Source organism: Ctenopharyngodon idella, chromosome 22 (assembly GCF_019924925.1).
Source record: "Ctenopharyngodon idella isolate HZGC_01 chromosome 22, HZGC01, whole genome shotgun sequence".
In the NCBI taxonomy this organism is placed as follows: domain Eukaryota; kingdom Metazoa; phylum Chordata; class Actinopteri; order Cypriniformes; family Xenocyprididae; genus Ctenopharyngodon; species Ctenopharyngodon idella.
In genome coordinates this window covers 8444974-8470693 of record NC_067241.1, presented here as the reverse complement: position 1 = coordinate 8470693, position 25720 = coordinate 8444974, and the positions used below count along the sequence as shown (strand labels likewise).

The following is a 25720-nucleotide window of genomic DNA, read 5'->3' as shown; positions in this document are numbered from 1 at the left end:
TATTCAAAGCATATTACAAATGCAAACAGCTAAGCATTTATATCTGCTTTAAATCACAGACCTAAATATTATTCATAATTCATCTGTAGTTTAATTAGTTGAAAGCATAAATAGCTTATAGCTTGTCAAGCTACAGCTTCGCCAACACTTTGTAAGCAAATTTTCTGCATTTTCTTGTCCACATGCCTTTGTTTAGCATTAACACAATCTTATGGCACAACAAGATTTTATCACAAAGTTTTAGTGCTCAATAATGAGGAACATTGTTAGAGCTGACCTCGATTTTTACATGTACAGTACAGCTATCTTTTGAAGCAGCAGCACGTTCACTGCATTTCTGCATAATTCACTGAGGAAAAGCTCACTTAGCTTGAATCACCTACTTCTAGGAAAAGTGGACCAAATGGATCCACCAGGATTACAGCAGAGACATGCTTTAAAATCATCTCCTGGGGCTACTGTACAACCCAAAAGCTTCTTTTAAGATGCTTCTATAACGGATGGACAAACTGTCCTTAAACAGAAGTACTTCTTTTAAAAGTAAGTGAGTGTAAAAACTGCAGAGAGTGTGTCTACTAGAGGACATGGTGAAAAAAAACCCTGTTTGGGTCAAACAGATGGACTATCAGAGCAAGTGAATTGAGAGATTCTCTTGGTGTATCTGATGAACACAGAGGGCATTATGGGTATTAAGGGGGCAGAAGGGCAATAAGCACTTCTTTTTGCCTCTCATGAAGAGGGAAAGAGGCGAGTAGCACATCAGCGAGTGAATCATGGATTGGCATTGCAACTCAGCCTGTTCCGTTCTAAAAATGTCTCTGGGTCAAACACACACACAAATGCAAACACACACACACACACAGATTTACACACCTGTTGCCTAGCAACAAGAATGCTCTCTTGATCGAATGATGGCAGGGAAGTGAGAGGGATGGTAGAGTGGGAGATACAGATAGCAGTAATCACAGAAAGAGAAAGAGTCAAGTGTCACAGGCCCATAGGTGTGATGTTTGGAGGGTTGCAAACTTAAGCAGAAGAAAATAACGACATACTGTTTCTTTCTAAAACAAATTAGGAAGAACTTTATCTATATACTACATATGCTTTTTAAGATGTATGTGAAGTGGCAGGTAACTAACCACACTGTAAACAAAGAGTTACAGAATGACAGTGTATCAAAGAAGCATGTGTACAAAAATAGATGCGTCACCATTTGACTGAAATAATACTAAAATGCATTTGAGACCAAATCATTTAGATTTTGTCTTACTGACACGAGTTTATTGCATCTGTTGAATTTTTTTTTTTTTATATAATTATAGATGGATGACAGAAACTATAAATACTTATCTGCCGATATTACTGTTTTTTATGGATGCACCAATAGTAAAATTCAGGCTGACACAGATGAAGTCAAAATTTATTGTCAGGTTATGGCTAATAATCACATATCAATTTAGCTGCATAGGTGAATTATAACACTAAAAAATTCTGCTGCGCAGTAATTATAAATTTGGTCAAAAATTAGTTAGGATCAAAATCTGGTAATCTGTCTTTGATTGTAATCTGTCCTGTAACTGACAAGTTTGGCTCAAATATGCCCACATTCATAAAACTAAACTATCAAATAAATCAAAATTCAATAAAACGTTGTATTAGGGCTGCACAATTAATCATATTTCTGTAATTTTGTAATCGTATAAGTTGTAATTGATTTTTTTAATCATTGCGATATTTGCCCGACTGATTATTTGTCCTGAATATTTTTTTTTTTTTTTTTTAGACATTTGTTATCTTGCATTGGTAACAAGCCTCCACTGTCTTTCCTGCTTGGGGTTGCCAGATGTCAGGAGAATAAATCCCCCAAACTGGGATTTTCTCTTAAAAGGATACATTTTCTGCCCAGTGTTTTATTTAATCTTCTCAATATGGCAACCATTTATTTGTTTTTTGTTTTTTCAAATGAGAATAATTGTGATTAATAATCATGATTATAATTTGAGCAAAATAATATTGTGATTATCAGTGTAATCAGTGTAATTATCGTGCAGCCCTACTTTTTATTCAACATTTTTTAATGAACACATGCAACAAATCCAGTGAAAATGTGCACCAATGCACAGGAAACTGACTGAAAGTGACTGAGTGTCTTTATTTCACCATTCACAAAATACATGCACTATCATTCAGAAGTTTGGGGTCAGTAATATTGTTTTAAAGAACTAAATACTTTTATTCAGCAAGGATGCATTATATTGATCAAAAGTGAGAGTAAAAGACATTTATAATGTTACAAAAGATTTCTATTTCAAATAAATGTTCTTTTGAACTTTCTTCTTCAAAGAATCTCACCAATAATATTAGGCAGCAAAGTTGTTTTCAACACTGATAATAATAAGAAATATTTCTTGAGCAGCAAATCAGCATATTAGAATGATTTCTGAAGGATCATGTGACACTGAAAACTGGAGTAATGATGCTGAAAATTCAGCTTTGCCATCACAGGAATAAATTACATTTTAAAATATATTAAAACAGAAAACCAGTCATTTTAAATTGTAATAATATTTAAAAATATTTCTATTTTTACTGTAATGGTGAATATATGCATGTAATAATATAACAGCATGTGTTACGGCTTTCATATACAGCTCGCAAAAAACCTGTCTGTGTTTCACATTCATCGTTTGCTATTTGTTTTCCATTCTATTCTGTAATTTATAACACTGACACTAAATCGACAAAAATGCCAAAGCTGTATATCAGGAGCAAAACACTAAAACACAAGACAAAATGTATCCTGCACTGGGTTTAACACAGGATGATTCTGTATTATATAGTATGGTTGGCAACCCTAGATGACAGTCACATTGTCTTCAGAGCGATAGTCTGAAATCAAAAAGACCTTGTCTGCCTAAATAGCCATCCACTCAAAAATGCTGTCCTAGTGACAAACAGGTCAGCATGATTCTGACACATCCTCACACCACAGCACACACTCAAACGTCTCGCTAGACAACAGCGCACACCAGAACAAATATGAGAAAGGACTTCTGTGGTTTCGACTGGCCACAGCTGCACTTCTCCAGCTCAAGTCTCTATTATTGTCATTATCACAAACAGCATCAGCATCAAAAAAAAAAAAAAAAAAAAAAAAAAAGCATTTTTCTTCCTAAACTTTGAGATCAAATCCAGTATGGGATATGTTATTTACAAGATCCAGATGGTTTGGCTCAGACCCAGATAGATATTCGGATACAGAATGTGTCCAATAAGGCAAAGGGGTGCAATGCAAAATGGGATTTCAAAGCCATACAAATACAGATTGGACCCTCAAAACATTTTGTCTCTAAGATGACGTGAAGGATATCAAAGAGAACAAGCTCCGCTGACAGAAAGAGAGAGGTGAAAACAGAGGTCTTTGATACCAAAGCCTAGAACTGAATTATGGCTTCAAACGACCTGTTTCAGGACCTTAATGTGTTTTGCGACACAAGAGGATAAATGAATTACAAAGATACACTGATAGTAAAAGGTGACGTGATAGACTGTCAATTCAAAAATGAGAGAAAAGTTGTGTCAGGATCACCTAAAGAACAATCTGGCCAGTTGCTAGATCTCACATAAACCCCTTCACAATGACATAAAACACTTTTAATTTGTTGAGGTCCTTACTGAAATTACGACATTTATTAAACAACTACTAAGTAAATAAATAAACAAATGTACTTGAATTATCTGAAAACGTTTTATTATGCGGGAAGAAGAAAGACCACGGAGAGATGTGTATATGGTCGGATGCCACTGACAAAGGTCAAATTTAGCGGTTATTTTATAAAAAAATATTTGACCAATAAGAAACAAGCATTCCAGAAAGCTGTATAATAACATCTTTCAGGTTTAATTATCAGTCCACATGGTGGTGGCATATGGCAATTAGCATGCACTTGTTCTAATAAGGCAAGGCATGGATCGTGCTGGTATTTATATTCTTGTATGATTTGTGTGCCTAGAAAATGAACAACTTTATGGAGACTGGGATCATTATAAACGCACAAATGCACATGGATAAACACACAATCCTGCAGCTCCTTCCCTGGTGTGCTCATGTTCTTTCACACACAAAAGAGGCTACAAATTCATATCAATTGTACCTGACAGCAAGTCTGCCATGTCTAAGCAGTGCCACACTTTTACATGCAGAGGTTAGTCAATCATAGCAGAGGTCATTTATATCTCTTAAAAGGTACAGTAGCAAAAGACTGTCTTAAAGGAATAGTTCGCCTTTTACTCGTTCTTGGATCATTTCAATGATCTGTTAACAAATCTGGTCTTTCTCAGTTCTTAAGTCTCACTGACTGGATAAGATGAAATCAATGCCTTAAATTTTGGTCTGTTCCTTTGGTCAGTACGACTTCAGAAGGCTTTTTGTGTTCCACAGAGGAAATAATGTAATACAGGTCTGGAACAATACAAGGAATTATTTAGGTGAATTATTATTAATTATTATTATAAATAATAACATTATGATGCTTAATAATACTAATAATTATTTATTATTAACTATTATTATTAATTGTGAAAAAGGCTAGACTGTGGAAGTAAAAAAGTGTCATACAAAAGTAAATTACTAGTTTCTGGTGCAAGGAACCTTGACCAAATTTATAAGGAGATGAACATATTCATGATATGGCCTTTTTAATATGTCTCAATATTATTTTTTAATGGCAAATGTCTAGCCCACAACTCACATGCTAATTTCAAAGGCTCTGCTGCTCTATGTAAATGAGAAGATCATTTATAATTCTGTAGGCTAACTGAAGTATTGTTTAAAAAGCCACAGGTTCATGATCTCTCTCCTGCATATGAATCCACACAGGTCTTGCTGATAGTTTTAACATGGACCCACAGACAGATCTGTCCCGGCCTGAATGCAGCTCAGCTGGTGCAATGTGGCTTAGCAGAAGTGAATCCCTGTGAATAAACACTCTTCCTCGGGGTCTCAAACTAGATAAACTGTCACCTGAACAAACACCTACACAAGCCAGAGAGGAGGGAGAGTTTGTGAGAGAGACTTTTCTCTGCAGTGTAATTCTTTGTGTGGCATGACTGATGCCTTGATTTGGAGCTAGTATATCCGGAGCACTCCAGAGGCGCCGGCCGGCGAGAGACATTCATTACAACCGCAGTGATTGTACTAAAGATAACAGCATCCAAGATTATACAGCTAATCGTGCTCTGACAGGAAGCAGCAAAAAAACAAGAGAGGAATCAAACTTTGTTTTCCCCAATTACAGTCTGATGTCTTTCTACGCACTGCTGCTCACTGAGGTTTGAGAACCAAACAATGACAGTTTAGTCTGAGAAACTACAACAGCAGAAATTAATACACTGACACTGACAAGACAGTGATGTGGGTAAGAAATATTATTGTCTTGTTTTGTTGTTGTTTCTACAGGAAAACAACAACTTCTAAACATCCTTAAAATTAGATCAATTTGCTTGGTCAATGACATGATGCTATTTTTGTCTCTTTTTTTATTATTTATTCTAAAATACATTAAAATGCAATCCATGCATACAATAAATTGAATAAATCTTTTTTATGATGAGTATGTTTTTAATTTCTATATTAAAGTTCAGTTCGACATCTTTGGGTAACATAAGGCCAAAAAATGTCAGGGTGATACAACTGTCCTAATATCATAAAAAAAAAAAAAAAAAAAAAAAAAAAAAAAACAGATTCAAAGAATGAAATTCTTGAAAATAAAACCTTACATGCTTTGTAAGCATAGACTTTTATTTTTATTCATTTGATAATAAAAAAAAAAATAAAAAAATAAAAAAAACTGCTTCAGCATTATTAATATTTGGAAAAACTTTTGTCTATCAAATCAAAGTCATGTGGCATAACATGCAGAAACATGTACAAAAACAAATCAGAAAATTATATTACAGAGATGACCATGTGTCAAGGTCAATTAGTCTTTTAAAATGTGTGTAGTGTGACGTACAAAAGCGTACCAAAAAGTCATGAAATTAACGAATTAAAAAATTAAGTTAATTATAAAAATGTGGGGGGTTTTTTCTTAAAATAAATGTGGAAAAATATATGGAAAATACTGATTAATATGTGTACGATTACATGCATTCAAGGTGTAAGGAAAACATTATTTTTTATTGATTATTAAACATTTTTTTTCTCCATGGATAGGCTTATTGTCATCAGTCCTATGAGTAAAACAGCATAAAATACTATGACTTGTTTTCAGAGAATATGCCTGTAATTAAGTTTATTTTTCTTACCCCATTGTCAAATTAGGCATAAACTAACAATATTTAGACAGGTTCATACATGACTAATTTGACAATAGGGTAAGAAAAATCAGCATAATTAAGGGCCCATTCTCTGAAAACAAGTCTGAAAATATTAATTTTGCTTCAAGTTTTAAGGATTTTTAGACTTTCTTTTAATTGGAAATTTTTTTTTTTGCAGTGTAATAACAAAAAACTTTGATGGTGATGCTAGTTGACTAGTACAGTTTATCCGATGAGGCGGATCAACCAGTGCACTCTCGCAAACCAGCATCCAATGCAGGTCTTTTCAATAAGGAATTGGTCAAAATGAGGAGCAAACACTTCTTACCTTTCTCCAGCGTGGTGATGCCCATGGAGGGTTGCCCCAGTCCCGTCTTCCTCTCCCACTTGCCCTCGTCAGGGTGATACACCTCCACCGAGGCCAGTGGGCTCTGCTGCGCATCCATGCCTCCCATGACCATCAGCTGGTCTCCGACGGCCACGGCGGATGCCCCGGCCCGAGCAGTGGGGAGAGGGGGCAGCTCGCACCAGCGCTGGCTCTCCAGATCCAGCACCTCGGCGGAGTCCAAAGGGAGGCCGTTCTCGCTGCAGCCCCCCAGCACATAGAGACGCCCGGCCCAGAGCACGGGCGTGCAGTACACCCGCTGCATGGCCATGGAGGGGAACACCTCCCAGTACAGAGACTTCACCGGGCTCAAAGCCATCTCTGGGATGGGCATGGCTCCAGGACGGCACGCCGGCAACAGAGCATGACACGGGCACGGAGAGGGAGGGCAGAGGAACGTGAAAATCAAGGCAAATGCATCAACAAAACGCCAGGCTAGAGAGCAGGAGAGGCTGCAACTGTCAGTCTGCCAGAGACCTCAGTTCTAGCTCTCGCACGCTCAGAGCCGGCAGGTGGGGGCGGGGGGGAGAGCGTTTCCTTAAGCGCTGTCTGTGAAGAACTAGCCCTCACTCCCTCTTGATGATTTATTCATTTTTGTCGCTGCTCTTAAAAGGTGCATCAGGCCCTTTTAAGTCTTTCCCGTCGTCTTCCACGAGCTGTGCAGTTGTAAAAAATATGGAAAGAATGTGTAACTCCGACACGAAATAAACTAATTTATCCACGTGGAACGTGTAGCTGGATCCCTTTCTGTAGCCCTGCCAAAAGTGTCAGTGTGACCCTCATGCCTGACGCTGCGAGGAAGAGAAAAAGAGAGACAGTAACAAAGCAAGCGCAAGATAAAAGACAACATAATCAAATGAGTTCAATTTACTTGGTGAATCCCATGCATAATTTGTTGTTGCTTTTTATCTATTAATTTATTCTGAAATATATTAAAAATGCAATTCATACATACAATGATTTGAATAAACCTTTTCTATGATGAGTACGTTTTTAATTTTTATATTAAAATTCAGTTTTATATTTTTGGGGGGAGGGCATAAAGTCAAAAAATGTCAAAGAAAAAAAGAATTAAAAGAATGAAAGGCCTTTTGAAGCAAAGCAATGGGTTTTTGTAAGAAAAATACCCATATTTAAAACTTAAAAGATCTAGCTTCTGGCAGACGACCATAGGCATACTGCGCAAGTGGACTTGCGCCACAAGAGTAACCCCTGATGCGATGTATGACGCAGGATGTAGGAGTATCGTAAGCTTAGACGCCTCTCGCGGTTCAAACAAATAGGGCTGTGCAACAAACTCAAGCTCCTCTTCCCTTTTTTCAAAATCCTCCGACATTTCTCTTTAAAAATTCTCGTTGTAGACTTCTAATTCGTGACCGGTGTTTTGTTTTTCTCTATCGTCTGCGCTTCTGCATTCATCATTACATTATGCGTTGGGTCAGATGTGACTCTTCCACCGCAAATTGATGCATATGGCCGTCTGTCGGAAGCTAGTTATTATTGTAAATAATAATAAAGTTTTAAATATGGATATTTTTCTTACAAAAACCCATCGCTTCTCTTCAGAAGGCCTTTATTAACCCCCTGGAGCCGTATGGATTATTTTTATGATGGATGGATGCACTTTTTTTGGACTCATTTACTACCATTATAAAGCTTGGAAGAGCCAGAATGTTTTTAAATATATCTCTGATTGTGTTCGTCTGAAAGAAGATACTCGTATACACCTAGGATGGCTTGAGGGAGAGTAAATCATGGGATAATTTTAATTTTTGGGTGAACTAACCCTTTAAGTATTTTGTAAGCACTTTTATTTTATTACTTTTTTTCATTAGAAAATATATTTTTTAAATAAACTGCTTAAGTATTAATATTTGAAAAACTTTTGTATGTCAAATCAAAGTCACGAAAAACAAAACAATACAGGACAGGACAGGACATGACATCAGAGTGAGGAAAATATAATCCCTCTAATCAAAGAGAAAATTCTCAGACTGCCGAAGGCTGACGTGTGGATGGAGGCAAGCTGCTGGTTGAGATTGTGGGCCGATCTGATCTGCTCTTATACTTATTTAAATAAACCGTACAATTCAATGGCCAGAGTGCTGACATTTACCATTCACTATTTACTGCCAGGGGCTCAAGGGTAGATGTGTGTGTGTGTGTGTGTGTGTGTGTGTGTGTGTGTGTGTGTGTGTGTGTGTGAGGGTGTTGGGCCACAAAGCAGCAGTCTGGCCCTCTCCAAAGGTCACTGTGTCTGCGGGGACCAACGGCCCTGGATAGTCACTGAACCAGGCTAATTTGGACCTGTGTATCATTAATTAAAGGCTTCATTATAGCAGTATGTGGGAATGAATGGGATGTCAGTGCTGGAGAGAAAGGTTACAGACATTATATGCAAATACTTACTAGGTGCATGTTTGGGAGACAGCAGGATCTCTTGGGCATCTTTTGGGTAATAGCATAGGTATGACAAAAAAAGAGGAAAGCAGATCTCTAAATGGCAGCCAATCTCCAGATGTAGAGATGTTTCCTCCGTGGTCTAAATTGGTTCGGCTGTGTAATTAAGATGCTGTGGATGTTGAGCCCAAGCCACATGCTACAACACACAGTGCAGGAGGGCTAACGACTCCAGACTGACTAAGAATTATGCAGGAAAAACATCAGTTTCATCTGGAGCCAAAGTTCTGCCGCTGGGCACTCCGACTGAGTACAATCAGTCCAGATCATATGACACCATCAGGCTCTTCTTTGGGTTTAGATGTAAAGGAGCAGTTTTGTAAGTAAAATTAATCCTGTCGGTCAGCCTTTAGTACAATTCCCTTAACTTTCCTCCATGTAGAGAAAAAAGACAGATGCCTCAGTCTCATTTCTTACAGATAATGTCAGAAACATGGGAAAAATCCCAAATGTTTAAGCTCTAGTTCCCTAGCTGTAGAGTTTATTCCAGAAGGAAGAGTCTCCTGGGAATTGTGGGAGATGATAATGTCACTGGGATATGCTGTCCAGTAGATCCACGGGATAAACATCAGCTCCAGTCTGCATCGCCTAGAAAACACAGAGGAATTAACAATAACAAACTAAGTACTGGAAGAACGATAGTAAAAGCAAAAAAAAAAAGAGAGAGAGAGAAAAGGGCAGAGAGCCAAGAAGAGAAACAGATGTTTATGTTGTGTTCTTTGAAGGACTCCTATCTATAATTAGGCAGAGACATCATATCTTGCATAGAGTCATATTGAAGCTAAAAATGCAGATGGCAACAAAACTAAGCGCATATAACATGGTTTTAGCACTATTAAAAAAAAAAAAAAAAACTTTTATAATAAAAATACAGATTATGCCAAGCCTAAGCATCTTTTTCCTCCCTATTGAGATTCACTTGTGCCATTATGTTTAAAAAACCTTTTTGGACTTGGCGGTAATGGTGTCCTAACCTACGAAATTGATTTTCTATGAAGTGTCTGCTCACAGGGAGAAATTTCTACACTCACGTCTCCCCACTAACTTATGGCTGTATTCAGACTCAGAGCCCTAAAGAGGCACAATCTGACAGAAACGAGTGCAATTTAAGGGTGCTGTGTTCTACCGAAGAAGGTAAAAGCTGTTTTTCTACTTATTTTTTTTCTGTAACAATGCCAGGTGGAAACTATGAGAGACCCTGAGACAGGTACAGACGTCATTTTTGCACATTTCTCAATTTCAGACAGTTAGAGGCCCTTGAATCCCCAGAGCACACAGCAAAACTGAATGCAAAAAAGCTGTTAAAGATTATAAAAGCCAAAAAAGTATTCATTGTTTTTTTTTGTTTTTTGTTTTTTCAAGCTTCAAAACTTAAGTAACCACATTTAATGAAATTAAAGACAGTCAGCAGAATTCAGAAACAGAGATGCACAGTTATGCTACAAAAATCATTTTCTTAATGGGTATTTTTATCTTGCTTTCCATTAGTAATATCTAAACATACTTAAAACAAACTGGCAACATAATGTGTCAATGGAACAAAGAATAAACTTAATTCAATATTTTTTTAAATCAAGTCTTAATATCATATGCAAATTATGCTTCATGTAAATTAGTCTTGAATAAATTAGGTTTACATATTTTTAAATGGATAACAAGACAAAAATGCTAATTAAGACAAGGATGTTTGCAATAGGACTGTATGCATTTATTTGACAAATGGCAGTCTTGTTGATGAGTCCAAATGATTAAAGCCTGCAAAGACAACAGCGTCAGCAAGAGATAAACACACAGATAGACAAATAGATAGATAGACAGACACAAAGGTGGCAGTGCGTTTATGTGGTAGAGAATACAACCTGTAGGGAATCCCATGGAAATGTTTTAATTCATTATGCTAGGATGAATTATAATTGCTAAGCAGGAAGGGAGTCAAACTGTAAGATGGAAACCCTCATCAACACAATACTGAGTGAGAAAGATGAATTGGCTTTGGGCACAGCTGACAGTTCTCCAAAAATATACTGTTGGATGAATCAAGTATTCTGTACAAACAGTTCTCGGTTTCAGCAGAGGCTCATGGCTGTTTAGTAAGACTTCTGGCTCTGTCTGCACTGGAAAAGGCACAGAGGCATTATTCCTTCTTAAAGACGGGTTCAAGTCCGTGCCTGAGCACCAGATAACATTTTGAAGGCTGATCAGCCTTAATCCTGCAACTTCACAATTGATCCAGGCTCAAAGAGCACACTTTCTTTATCTGTTCCCATCATCCCTCCACAGTCTGAATTTTTCATGCCCGCTTACGTTCTGTCCAACCTAATGTACACGCAAAGAGCACTGTTCCCTTTTTTCCATTCTCCACCATCCTCTCCTGCCTCACGTCAGACTCTCTCTTCTCGCTCCCATTGACAGACACCGATCACAAGAGCCCCCGCATTTCTCAGGCATTTAGCCTTTGGCACAAAAACATGATTACTTCTGCATAAGAGTTTCCCAGGGAAAGGGAGTTGAGCCGGTGGGGCACTGGAGAACATGCAGGGTGTCTTCAAAACAGCATAAAAGTAGCACAAAACACTGAGACACCTGCTTAAAGGCATGAAAACATACTGAATGCATCAGATTTCTCCTATAATGTGAGGTGCAAAGGCAGCATCTCAATCTAAGACATATTTGATGTAAGTATACTCATAGCCAAATATACAAAAATACTTTAAAATGGTTGCTTCCTCAGGTACAATACATAAACAAGAATTTAAATGATTCCCTTTTTGCTTTTCGCTTGTGAAAGAGTACCAAAAAAAAACGAAGGAAACAGAAGCAGTCAGCAGGGGAGAACTAGATAAACAGAGCATAAGGTAAAATAAACAAAGAAATTTAGATATAGCGGCCTGGGGATGCAAACACAAGAAAGACAGTGTGAACGCAGGGAATGGTTTTATATCATTGTGTTTGTGTGTGTGTGTGTGTGTGTGTGTGTGTGTGTGTGTGTGTGTGTGTGTGTGAGAACATCTCAGCAAATATGTTCCAGGATTCCCTTGGTGAATCAACCAATCAAACGATTTACTGCCTCACCGCTCAACATCTCCACTACCACCAAAGGCAGGAAACAGCATCATGTATACACATACATACGTTTGTTTTTCCATCTTGGTGATTTGGACTGACTTCTATTCCTTTTATACTGAGCTAATGATATTTTCCATCCTCGAACACCTAAACACTTACACAAACTTCTCTGCATTTTTACACTCTCATTAAGTTGTTTTCCTCATGGGAACCACTGACTGGTGAGTTCAGGTTGTACTTATTTGTACGCACAAACTTTTTTTTTTTTTTTTTCCTTTTTTTTAAGTTTATGCACGTACTAGGGCTGCCACGGTATCAGATTTTTCACTACACAATTATTACGGCCAAAAGAATTCACGATAACGATATATTGCGATATATCGTTATAAGGAAGTATATCGAAATCACGATATATCGAAAAATATATGAAAAAAAAAATTGGTAACACTATTTTACAGTGTCCTTATTTCACGTTACATGTAGTAATAACTATAAATTATGCATAATTACAACCAAACCCTTATCATACCCCTAGCCCTATAGTAAGTACATGTAGTTAATTACTATTACTCAGTACTTAAATGTATAATTACACTAACACAGACATCTTAAAATAAGTTGTAACTAAATAATGCTGTCAGTCAAATTAATCTTTATTTTGTTTATTTTATTTATTTACTTATTTGAAGAATCACACAATTGCATACAAAAGGAACAATTACACTTCCTTCTGTGAACTGCTGTGGCTTCTTATCACAGAATGAGGCAGAAATTATATTATTTTATACAGTGATAAAGGCTATGTCGATTGGTATTGCATTATAAATGTACATTATCCCTATGAAAATACCCGAGATGACAAAGATCACCGATAAACCATATACTGGCACAATGGTGTGTTAATTCTCTTCATGTTCAATCAGTCAAACATTCTCTATCTCTATTTTATTCAACTACAGCGATAGCTGGATGTCTTTGTCCATATTAGAGATTTACTAAGTTTTATTACTCCTATAAGTCTCACTTGTGGACTCTGTAAATATAATAAAACATAGAAAGGCATCAGCAGTTTACAGGTTAATGTTACGTTTCAGGACCAGCAAAATAAATGCAACTTACTCTCTTTACAGTGGCCAAATCTGCAAGATAACGGAGGTGAAGGTGGGTTGACTGATTGCCTAATCCTAAACCCACCCCAAGTAGAGAGAGTAAAAGTTGCTATTATCATTGGCACTCCATAAAACTACAAAGTAGCCAAAAAGATACTCAAGGAAAGTAACTAATTACATTTACTCAAATACTTTACACCGCTGTGCACCCAATTACTGAAAGAGAACTTATTTTGACAAAACCTGACCACTAGATCCACATGCACATCTGGTCCCCAAACACATCTAGTAATGTGACACAGAAAATGTTTTATTAATGTGACAAACTCACATCAAAAGGCACAACTTCTCCTTACAGCTCGAAAACCTATCATTATCTCTTAACTCCATTATGCACATCACTACAATTGTAAGCGATGATTATACAGGAAATTTATGCAACGGGAACACACTGTCTCACAAGACCGAAGAGGTTATTCTAATGCCTAGCCTGAGGGTCCCTGCACACATTTATCTTACTGTCCCACTACAAAGAGAGAAAAAGATCTCTCTTCTACTTTATCTGATCCCTGACCCCACAATCTATTTCTTAAGAGATAAGAGAAAATAGGCCAGCCAGCCAGAAGAAATAGAGAATAACTCATCATAAAGAGATTCACAGACTGTCTAAAGTTAGAAAGATGCTTTGGTTGGGAAGTGTTTTGTATATGTATGTTTAAAGGGAGAGTTGACCCAAAAAAGAAAGATTTGTCATCATTTTCTCGCCCTAATTTTGTTCCAAACCTGTTTGATTTTTCTTCTGCTCAATACAAAAGAATATATTTTTAATATAACCGTTTTTGTCCATGTTCCGACCCTATGGTTAGTGTTTTGTTATATTTCTGTTGTTTTGTGAGTGTCTGTCTAGGAACGTTGTCTTATTGGTTCCTGCAGGCTTATTGATGCTATGTCCTGACTGATGCACAGTACTTTAAAAACCATGTCATCACTTCCTCTGGAGGGATCTTATGTTTTGAGGAGAAAGAGTTTGACTGTATAGTGCAAAGTTTGCGCAACTGGCTTTTAAAGGAAATGGGAGATGAGACTTTTATTGCACGTTACACCCAAAACACACCCATTAGGCCTACTCATTAAGAGACTAGGTACAACCCTTTTGGACCATGCGCCAGGCGTGCCGACCATTTTTTCCGCCGTTAAACTAGCAAAAGAGGATTCGGACATGCCTTAAGATCATTAAAATAGGGCCCTTAGAGTATTACTTGTTTGTTTGAGTTGAAAATTGTTTGTATCTAAGGTATAATGCATTGGTATAATTGACTCCTTTGCCTGATTTTAGACACTGATTTTTGGATTGCCTGTTCAATTTTGTTTGTCTGGCTTTGAAAACAGAATTGTAAATATATTGTAAATATTGAAAATTTGGGAAAGTAAGGAGTCTGATACCACTTTTGTTTATTGTAAATTGTTTGATCTCTGTTTTTGGTTAGAGAGTTAGGTTCATATATAGTATTTTATTTTATTTCCTTTTTGGTTAGGGTTTAGGAAAGAGGTTTTAAAATAAGAAAGTTTTGTTTGTTATTTTGGCCCAGTTAGCTCCTGAATCTAGAGTCCCAATTTAAGACAATAAATTCATCATTGTTGTTCCAAATTTATTGCATTTCAGTCTTTCATGTTGCACCCTTTTCCCTAGACGGGGTGTAACAGTCCATACAATAAATGTAAATGGGGTCTAAAACAGCACTGTACTTCATTGACTTCCATTACATGAATAAAAACAGTTATATTCAAAATATATTGTTTTGTATTGCACAGAAGAAGAAGAAGAAAAAAAATCAAACAGATTTGGAATAAAATGAGGGTGAGTAAATGATAACATTTTTCTTTTTTGGCTTGTGCACAGAAGATCAGCGGCCAAGGTCAGGATTTGTGTTAAATAATACATTAAATTTATAACTGTTTTTTTTTTTTTTTTTTTTTCTAACCAAACCCTATCATATATCCCCTGAACATTCAGAATATAAGACACATGTTGCATGACACCATTTTGGGATACTTTTGCGTCTTTTTTTATAGCTTGAAGCTGGTCGCTATTCACTGCCATTATAAGGATGAGCACAAGCAGGGCATTTTTTTTTATTCTCCTTTTGTGGCCTGAAAAAGATAATAAGCCAGAAGGATTAAATAAGTAAATCGCATAAATGAAATGTTAAATGTCTGTGCAGCCATCTCTGTTAAACTAGAGATTTGTAGAAAAGCTCTTTGCACAGTCTGTCAATGTCCAGGATTGCGTGATTTCACTGAATCCTTGCCTCTTGTCTTTTTCACAGAGAGCTCAAGGTGACATGTCTTTTTAAACACTGACCTTTTGAAATATTCTGGAGTGCTGAGAGAGAAGCTGGACATTGAGCTAGAGTGTCTTTAATTAAAAGAACTCTCAGAGTCTGTAACACTTAAAAAAAAAAACACCTTCACAGGTTTAGTTGAACCCTATAAATACCAGGGTTGTGTGTTATACAGAATTGAATTAAACTGAAAATGCCTTTTAAATTCCTGAGTTTGATTTGAGGTAGCAACCAACATGCAGAATTGTGATCTGAATTGGAATAAGAAAGTAGAATTAAAAGAATTTTTAAAAATCCAATGAATATACACTACTGTTAAAAATTTGGAGTCAGTAAGATTTTATAAGTATTCAGCAAGCATTAAATTGATCAAAAGTGACATTAAAGACAATTATGTTACAAAAAATGTCTAATTCAAATAAATGCTGTAATTTAGAGCTTTTTTTTATCCTTTAGAGAGGATCAAAAAAATCCCGGAAAAATGCATCAGTTTCCATTAAATATTAAGCAGCACAACTGTTTTCAACATTGATAATAATCAGAAATGTTTCTTGAGCAGCAAATCAGCATATTAAAATGATTTCTGAAGGGTCATGTGACACTGAAGACTGGAGTAATGATGCTGAAAATTCAGCTTCAAACTTATTTTAAATTCTAATATTATTAAACAATAAAATAACACTTTTTAAACATTTTCTTTTGTGTTGGACTAATGCTTTGTGAATTCAGTGAACTCTTTATGTCATTCCATTTTTCAGCATCTTGCGGAGTGTATAGCTAATCCAATTTAAAATAACTCTGTGAATTGTAAAGGAGACAATTTTTCAAGACTTAACATCACTGTTCTTTGTGTACTTTAAATACTGATAACACAATAGAGTTATATGATCAGCTCCTCAGACAGAACTGCCATTTGAACCTAATGGGATCTGTTAACTTGTCTTTTTTTTTTTTAAAGAACATAAGCCAACTCCTGACTGAATTAATATAGTTTTCTTAATTTACAGATTACATTTATTCATTTAGCAGATGCTTTTATGCAGAGACTTACAGATGAGAAATATCACTAACAATTCATCATGAGAGCCATCAATATTTGCAGTACACAATGCCAGATTTAAGTAGTATAAACTAGATTAGTTGCTTGTTCAACTAAAGCCAACGTCTAAGTGAGCGATTTAGAAGCTAAAAAACTAGAGACAGAAACAGAGGGAGTGTGTGCAATTTTTGCCAAAGTTAAGAGAAATCTTTTTCATGAGAAGGGCAAGCAAGGCGAAAAGGATTACCATTGTACTAATCCACAGTCCAGTAAAATGATCAGGACCACTTCAGACAGCTTCCTGTACAACAGCTCATCTCCTCATTCCTCTCTAGAATCTTCCTCTCTTGCTCACACACACATACATCCTCATTCCATAATCTTCCATCTGAATCTGAGGGACTTGCATTGCTCTTTATAAGTAGAGACCTGTTGCATAGGTTAGGGCCTAAATAAAATAAAGGTAACACTTTACAATAAAATTCCATGTTAACATTAGTTTACTACATTAGTTAACAAATCTCAGCTTACATGAACTAACAATGAACGGAACAGGTATATTTTTATTAACTAACAAATATGAATAAATAGCCCACTGTAACAAATGTAGGCCTATAAATGCATTAACTAACATTAATGGGACCTTATTGTAGTGTTAACTAAATAAAAAATAATTGAACACTGAACGTAAAGTAAAAGGTTACCCTTGTTAATTATTTCCAAATCAAACTGACATCAACATCAATGCTAGGAAGATATTTAATTGACCATCCTAAACATGCATACCCATAAAAATAAATAAAAGTACTATCTTTAACAGTTATCAGTAAAGTTAGCTACAACATAAAGGGCACACACTCAGAAGAAATACAATGACATTCCTTCTTAAACTTGTACAAAGACCAACCTCTAAAAATAAAATTCACTGACTAAATGACTATCAAATTACCTCTAAAAAATATTAAGATAAAATATCATACCACGACAGTAGTAAATATGGTACAGTAAAGATAAGAAACAGTAATCATATGGTGCTTTGACGTGGTATTTACTATTATAGCTAGTGTTTGATACTCTATTTGTCGGAAAATATATTGGGCTATCTGCAATCGTTCACATGACGCACGTGCAGAAGTGATTGAAGGCCGCGTACACTGGCAAACGATTGGACAATTTTGCAGATTGTTTCATTTGTTTGTCGGTGTAAATATCCACTTCTTCCAGCGCTCTTTTTGTTCTCCGCATTCTAATATGCCGCGTTTTATTGAGTGAAACCCGCTTCAAACGACTGCGCGAGCTGCTCGAATGATTCGAACGGAGCCATTCGATAAATTCACGGAAAAGAACCGACTCAAAAGAGTGATTCACTCACGAATCGGACACTGCTGCTAGTATTGTTCCTAAACAAAGGACAGAAAATACCTGACAGACGACTTGCTTGCTGAAATGTTGTGAGGGAAATTGTGAGCTCTCCCAGGTCGGTATAAGGAAATCTCAGGTAACGTTAAGTGAAAAAGACTTATCGATTTCGAAATGAAACGGAAGTCGCGACAGTCTTTTCTTCCCTATTAGGCCCATATCCGAGTGAAACAGCTTCTCGAACAAGAAAAAAACGTAGGGCTTGATTTTACCCATCGGAAACTGCTCGGGGGGCGTTGTGCTTTGCCATGGACACTTTTACAAATGTTGCGTTCACGCCATGTCGTACCGTAATTTCGAGACACTATTCACTCGGTCACGTGGTACAGCGTTTACGTGGTACAAGTAGAAGCGCTTTGAAAATTCCCAGCTTACATGTTGTAATTACGAGCTCTACTAGGACATGAGTGCTTTTTACAAGTTGAAATCTCGTAATTACGGTAATTAAGACATGGCGTTTCCACAGTTAGCAACATCGCAAATCTATAAAGTTTTTCATATTTTAATTAAAATAAAAAAGCATTTATAACGCTATTCTTTGTGTTATTACCTTGGCAGGTAATACTAAATTAACACTACTGCGACTGCGAAGGTGTTTCTAATACAACAGCTGAGTGACGGTTAATTTCACATCATTCTCTTTTCTGAAACACTATCATGGATTGTTTATTTTACTATTGGATCAAATGGGAATACAAAAATTATATTTGCTGTCATCTCCTGTTCACCACTATAGATGTTTAACCAACTATGATGTCTTCTGCTTCTGAGAACCCTGGAAATGTGAAAAGGGACCATTGCTGCGATCTCATGTGAGTGACAGGTTGTCCCGCCCTTGCGCCAGTAAACACATCATCAGAGGAGAAGAGATGTAGGGTGCTTCTCAAACGGAAACGGACACCTGATATCTTATCAAACACCGCTGAAGGCTGTCTCAATTTAACTCTAAACTCCCAATAACGTAAACCAGACCACAGACAGTTGTCATGCACTGCACTGCATTAATAGAAAGCCAGTTAATATAAAGATTTTTAATACAAAGTATTTTTCCAAGTTTTATAAGTTTTAATAGTATTTTCATGCCATGCGTGATGTAGCCATGTGCACTTACTAAAATCATTCTAGCGTTTAATGCTGAGGAGGACTCTAGCCTCCGAAGGTCTTGACTGAACACAGCCTCACTAGGATGCAGCCTTCCGTTAGAGAAGCACCCATAGAGTGGTGCAGGGATGAAGTCAAAACCCGGAAGACTAATTCGCCCCTGGTTCACTCTAGATTTTCCTATGGGGTTTTATAATGGAGTTTTTCAATTTATGAGTAAAATAAAGCCTGTTGTAAACATTCAAGGTGAGTTTAAAGGTTTGCCGGGCTCGTTTTGTAAACACATAAGTCAATTTAATTGACACCCCACAAGAGATGGCACCCATGGTCACCTAGGCTATACTGCCTAAATTCACTTTTTAGGATGATGCACAAGTAGAGCTGTACTGCACATCTTAGCTTTGCAGTTAACTATCCACCAACAAATATTAAGTCAGCAACAACAAAATATTGGTCTCCATGACCTGAAACACATTGTTAAATTATATACTGATCTTGTTCAAGCTAATGTATAAATGCTATTTTAGAGTATAAAGATACTGTGGCCCTTTCTTCTCTCTGCATGCATATGAAAGTCACTGTTTCCAGATAACCAACCTTTCGCCAAACAGTCTGTGTGTGTATAGGTGTGTTGGTGTGCGAGTGGGTGGTGTGAAATTCAAAGCATATTAATGTGAGCATGTTCTCTGGATAGCTATTAACAAGTCTATAATTAATGTTGTAAACTCAGTAGGGTGTAGGGGCTGTGAAGTGGACCCAGGGGCCGCTGGCTAAGTGAGTGTACTGAGAGGCCATCCATCTCCTGTGACCATATCATTTCTCTGTTGGAAGAGCACTCCACAGGAAGTCGGGCCCTTTCTTATGTCAAATTAGACGAGAATCACTACAGGCCATTATTACCCATCTTCACAGTTTCCTCTGGGTTATGTATTTGAGGAGATCTGACACTAACATTTAGAATATTTATAATAGAGGGATAGACCAAGGTGAATATATTTGGAAATCCATGCATAATCATATTCTCTTTTTACATTTGCACTTTGATTCAAACAAGTGGATTTTGACTTGATACAGCACTATAATATCTCTGACTGGGGCGTCACCTCAGATGTTTGACAGCACAGTGAGGGGCTGAAATACTGGAGACTGTGAAGGACGAAGCCCCCCTTCACCCAACCTGCTCAATGAAAATTAAATGACTGGATTAGGCAGTTAATTGCCCAGCGCTCGGACATGGATTGACATCCATGTAACAATTACACTGTGAACTGATGGTGCTTTGAGGATTGATGGCGCTTTGCTAATTTACATTCAGTCATGTTTTCCCTCATTCTTTTCTTTAAACGATTGTTGGAGGCTGCAGTTTCTAGATATGACTTTCTGCTTTCTGTGAATCAGCCCTCGAGTATCTCTCTTCATGGTGCCTGGGTTAAAGGGTTTACCAGTTCTCTGTTTCTGGGGACTTTGTGTTATTTAGCAGAATTGGTGTCAGGTCACATTGAATGGGGGGTGAAGAGACACGTTCCTTAAATCCAAAAACTACAGAGAGCCATAAAAGACGGCGTTTATTGGGAGCACACACAACTCATTACACTGCTCATTAATTACCAGTTGACAAAGCAGCCACTTGCATATCATCCTGTGGTGCAAATGGGAAAAAGTGCACGTTAATTTTTCTAATGATTATGCAAATGATCACCAAGCAGACGAAGGTTATCACGTCCACACGCAAGGCAGTAATTACCGCCTCCAGGGATAAGCACGAGACGAAATCATTAAGCAGAAGAGTTTAGTGTGATGCAGCAATGCATTTAAAACATAACCTTAACAATCAAATAGAACTAAGTGGTCAAACTAAAAAGTTTGACATTTAGAAATTAGTAGAAATTTAAAGGCCGGGACACACCAAGCCAAAGGTTCGCTGTGTTCCGCTCTAGTTGGATGCCGTCGGGGGGTTTTCGGCCCGACTGTGAAATAGAAAACTCTGATTGGCTGTTCAGCTTAGCGAATGGGTCAGTGCACGAGAATAAAAAGCGAAAGTGATGAAAGCGAGCAAAGAAGTCAAGATAGTACAGACAGAAGGCTGTTATAATTTTATGTCATCTTTCCTGAGCATCTGAATGCACGAATATTTTCATAATAACATGAGTCGAAAGAGTGTGAAAAGAGATTCAAAATACTCTGTCGATTTTGGACATACAGATAAGAGTTCTACATCATTCAAAACTGAATTTCTTTTGTTTATTTGTGTACACTCACAGTAAAAACACAATGTTGTGCTTCTGTTCCTCTAATCCAGGGGTATCCAAACTCAGTCCTGGAGGGCTACTGTCCTGCCGAGTTTAGCTCTAGCTTGCCTCAACACACCTGCCTGGAAGTTTCTAGCAGAGGATTATTACTGGGAGATAAGAGGGTCCGCGGCTCTACCATTGGAGAAAGCATAACAGCTGACTTGGATCATGTGTGCCTTGGTAACCAGTAACATTACAGCCTTGACGTCATTGAATTTCATTCAGGGTTGTGCGACAGTCAATCACTGTTTGCAGATACCATAGAAATGAATGAGAATTGCCGTAAATTGAATCATACCTGTCGCGCAATTGTCTGTGACTTCTCTTATAAAACAACATTTTTTTTCCGGTGTAAACTCTAAAATTAGATCACTCAAACATATAAGAGAAAACTTGTTGAAGATTAGCCGATGGGCTGTCGATTCATTAAATGATTAGCTATTTCCTCACAAAAATTGTTTATTTACCATAGTGAAGCCTCTCCTCCATTGATATCCATTTAAAAAACAGCCTCTAGTCTCCTTCCCTGCATACTGCAGCGTTTTTTCGGCTAAGGTTGCAGGCTTACCTTCAAGTGGCTTTGTTTCTAGTTTGCCTATTAAGACCTTGATTAGCTGGTTCAATTGTGTTTAATTGGGGTTGGATTTAAACTCTGCAGGACATTGGCCCTCCAGGAGTAGGACTGGACACCCCTGCTGTAGTCAGTAGCAGACCCCGGCTGAGGAAACATATACTTGCTTAAAGCAGTAGTTTACAAGGTGAGTACAAGGCACAGCCCCCACAAACAGCTCCATTCTCAAAGACAATTGTCCATTCTCTATCATCTCACTAAAATTCACATTTACTTGTCTCGCTTAACACAATGTTCCTGGTTGCATTGTGAACAATTTATCAGTGCATGTTATTCCAAAAGACAAAATTTGTTTGTTCTCATAATCTTTAATCAAAATGTAAAAACTACTCCTCTGACAGAATTTTTCTTTTCTGCTGATATCATGTAGGCCATTCATTGTATTAACCAATAGCCAAATGGCTATTTAGCCACTGTTTTTGCATCTATTCTGATATGAAAAACCCATCGCCCAATCAAATTCCACCCTATTTTTGCCTCATTCAAAATTCTGTTTCACTCAGAAATACATTACAAAAATATACATTACAAATATCTCAAAATATCTTCTTTTATGTTCCACGGAACAAAGAGGTAAGTAAATTACAGATTCATTCATTATTTTTAATAATTTTAGTAAGTATTGATTTTAGATCTAACACTTTAAAGCGTCTGCTTGGCTAATGTTAAAGTGTTAGTTCAACCAAAAATGAAAATTCTGTCATTAATTACTCACCCTCATGTCATTCCACACCCGTAAGACCTTCGTTCATCTTCAGAACACAAATTAAGATATTTTTTATGAAATCCGAGAGATATATGACTCGTCCATAGACAACAATTTAACCACCACTTTCAAGGTACAGAAAGGTACTAAAGACATCGTTAAAACAGTTGACGTGACTACAGTGGTTCAGCCTTAATTCTATGAAGCGACGAGAATCATTTTTGTGCGCAAAAACAAAAATAACGACTTTATTCAACAATATCTTCTCTTCTGTGTCATTCTCATACGTTGTTTACGTTCAGTGCTTCCCGGTTCTAACGCAGACTCAGTATTGGCAGAGGCTGATCACGTGAGCAGCACGACGCATTCGTGTGATGCTGACGCAGAGCCGGCCAATAATGAGTCGGCGCTGAACGTAAACAGTGTATGAGAATGACACAGAAGAGAAGATATTGTTGATTAAAGTTTTGGTTTTTTTTCACACGAAATGTATTCTCGTTGCTACATAAAATTAAGGTTGAACCACTGCAGTCATGTCGACTTACAGGTGTGGAACGACATGAGGGTGAGTAATTAATGACATAATTTTCATTTTTGGGTGAACTAACCCTTTAACCTAAAAAAAAAAAAAAAACTTTTCTCAGTCAAAAGCAGTGGAAATTACATCTTAAGACAGGTACACAAACTATTAGCATAAAAAGATGAAGATCACAACTGCGGATTTCATTACTATGATCTTGTAAAATGGTTTTGTTGAAACATTAATCCCAAATTTAAAATGCCATCTTAGATGAAAGAAAACAGCTATGCAACAGGTGATTAAATTAAGCGAGATTATTGCTGTACTGTGTACTGTGACAATAAAAGCTCTTGTTGTTATTGGATTTGTTTAATCATGCGAATAATAGCCTAAAGTTAGATGCCTCTCACTAAACAACCATTCTCCATAATAGAAACGGCCATTCTCTTAACATATCCTTGAGAGGTATGTAGCAGTTCAGCATTATAACAGTTGGGGGTTGTGCAGTGCTGACCTAATGCGGAACAGCATCTCCAAAACCCGTGAAAACACACCAAAGACACACTGCGCGGACCGCCTTACCCAGTCCTGAACTCAAAAATATGCATTTATATAAAAATAGTACATACTACATCAACCAAAACATCCTGAAATCAAGATTAAATCATAAAGATACTCGTTGCAACCAACATCAGCGTTCCTAAAACACGACAATAAGGCTTATGTGATACGCTTTTTATTCGACGGTCAAATATTTTATAGAAATTATAATAAATTAATTTATAATCGTTAAAACGTGATGTCTTAATATCATAATACAGATTATTAAGCTATAGGTGGGTCTTCTCAAAAACAGGCACAAACTGCAGTCAGCACCATGTGCCTCGAGTAGGCTATATGCAAAATAACACGAAAAAACTTTCAATAATAACCTTCTCGTGCGTATTATTACCTTCTTGTTTTGTCCTTCTCGAGCGAATTTCCAAAAGTCAGTGAATAAGAGTGAGCTTCTTCAAACTTCAATCAGATTTTCATCTCAACGCGCATCTCATACCGGAGACAGTAGCGTTATGCCAGCGGTTAGTTTGGGTTTCGGACAGATGCTTCTCGCACGAGTATCTCCATTGGCTCAGCATCACTTACTTCGCCCTCCCCTGAATGCTCACACGCGCTGTCTGCATCCTGGATGTATAGTTACTTTGACAGAGAACTACAAAGTGAACACTTGGGATCAAAACAAGTATAGATTTATCTTACATCCTTTTAATGTAACTTCAAAGTATTCAAGAGTTCAATTGGTTGACTGTTCAAGACAAGAAATCTATCGCTTTAATTAATCTTATTTGCAACGACAGAAAATTGCTTGTTGCTATAAAATTATTATCATTGATATCTTATTTGTTAATTCAGTGGAACTTAAAAACACACACACACACACACACAAAAAGATCATTCATGCTTTAAGTGTCAAGTTTGTGCTCAGTTACGATTGCCCTCATGTTTCCACTAGAATGCGTGATATATAGGCTAGACATTCGAAATGAAGAATTAGTGATCCTGTTGCGATCCTCCCTCGAATCCTCCTGTGCCTCGCATGCTCCGACTATTATAACAAATAACATGGGTTATGGGGCTGCTGTGAGTGACAGACTCAGTAATGAAGTGCATCGGTGCAAGCTGTCATTTTGGAACACTACTGCCCCCTTTTGGCATTTAGTGAAATTGTCGCGTATCAGCAACACTGTTACTATTTGTCACGTTTTATTCCAGTGAATTTCTCAGGATAGGTTCAGTTTTGAAAATAAGTTTCTGTCTAGCCACATACGGTAAAGTCGTGACTGCGAAAAGGCCATTATTTAAAAAAAAAAAGGCCACCATTATGGCCTAGCAAAGTAAAAAAGAAAGAAAGAAAGAAAGAAGAAAAAGGTATGTGTGTGTGTGTGCATGTGTGAAATTTCTTACAAATAATCAGCTGTGTATAGAACCACAAGTGAAGCATGACATAATTAAAGGCAATGAAGATAAATCAGTCATGGGTCTGTATCCTTGGAAATGGAGCGATAATGTAAACCTTCACATTATTTTCAAGTCATTAGGCAAGAATACAATACTCTTAGCTGTGCTGTGGCCTAAAAGCAAGTTGTACCACACTTTAAATGTGCGCTAATTATGCAACAGCACCTCATTTAGCCTGTAATGAAAAATCTCTGACTACCACAAAGACAGTTAATGAGCAAAACACATATTGGGGTAATGAATTAAAATGGAAGTGTGCATTGGTAAAAACAAACACATATATGAGAAAAAACAAAACAAACAAAAAAACAGGTTGC

The 25720-nt window shown here is 37.1% G+C and overlaps 1 protein-coding gene across 3 annotated transcripts in view; it reads right to left on the bottom strand.

The window, feature by feature from the left end:
• Positions 1-24526, bottom strand: part of LOC127505263 (kelch domain-containing protein 8B-like) — a 123549-nt gene extending 99023 nt beyond the window's left edge. Inside the window, exons 1-4 of one of the 3 annotated variants that reach the window (XM_051880703.1) lie at positions 24340-24526; positions 16967-17167; positions 9113-9751; positions 6647-7494 (exon numbers count right to left, since the gene is read on the bottom strand). In XM_051880703.1, coding sequence (XP_051736663.1) covers positions 6647-7037 — 391 coding nt within the window. In that variant the 5' untranslated portion in view covers positions 7038-7494; positions 9113-9751; positions 16967-17167; positions 24340-24526. The remainder of the gene's footprint in view (positions 1-6646; positions 7495-9112; positions 9752-16966; positions 17168-24339) is intronic. The other 2 variants (XM_051880702.1, XM_051880704.1) reach the window with 2 other exon arrangements.
• Between the last annotated feature and the right edge of the window lie 1194 nt (positions 24527-25720).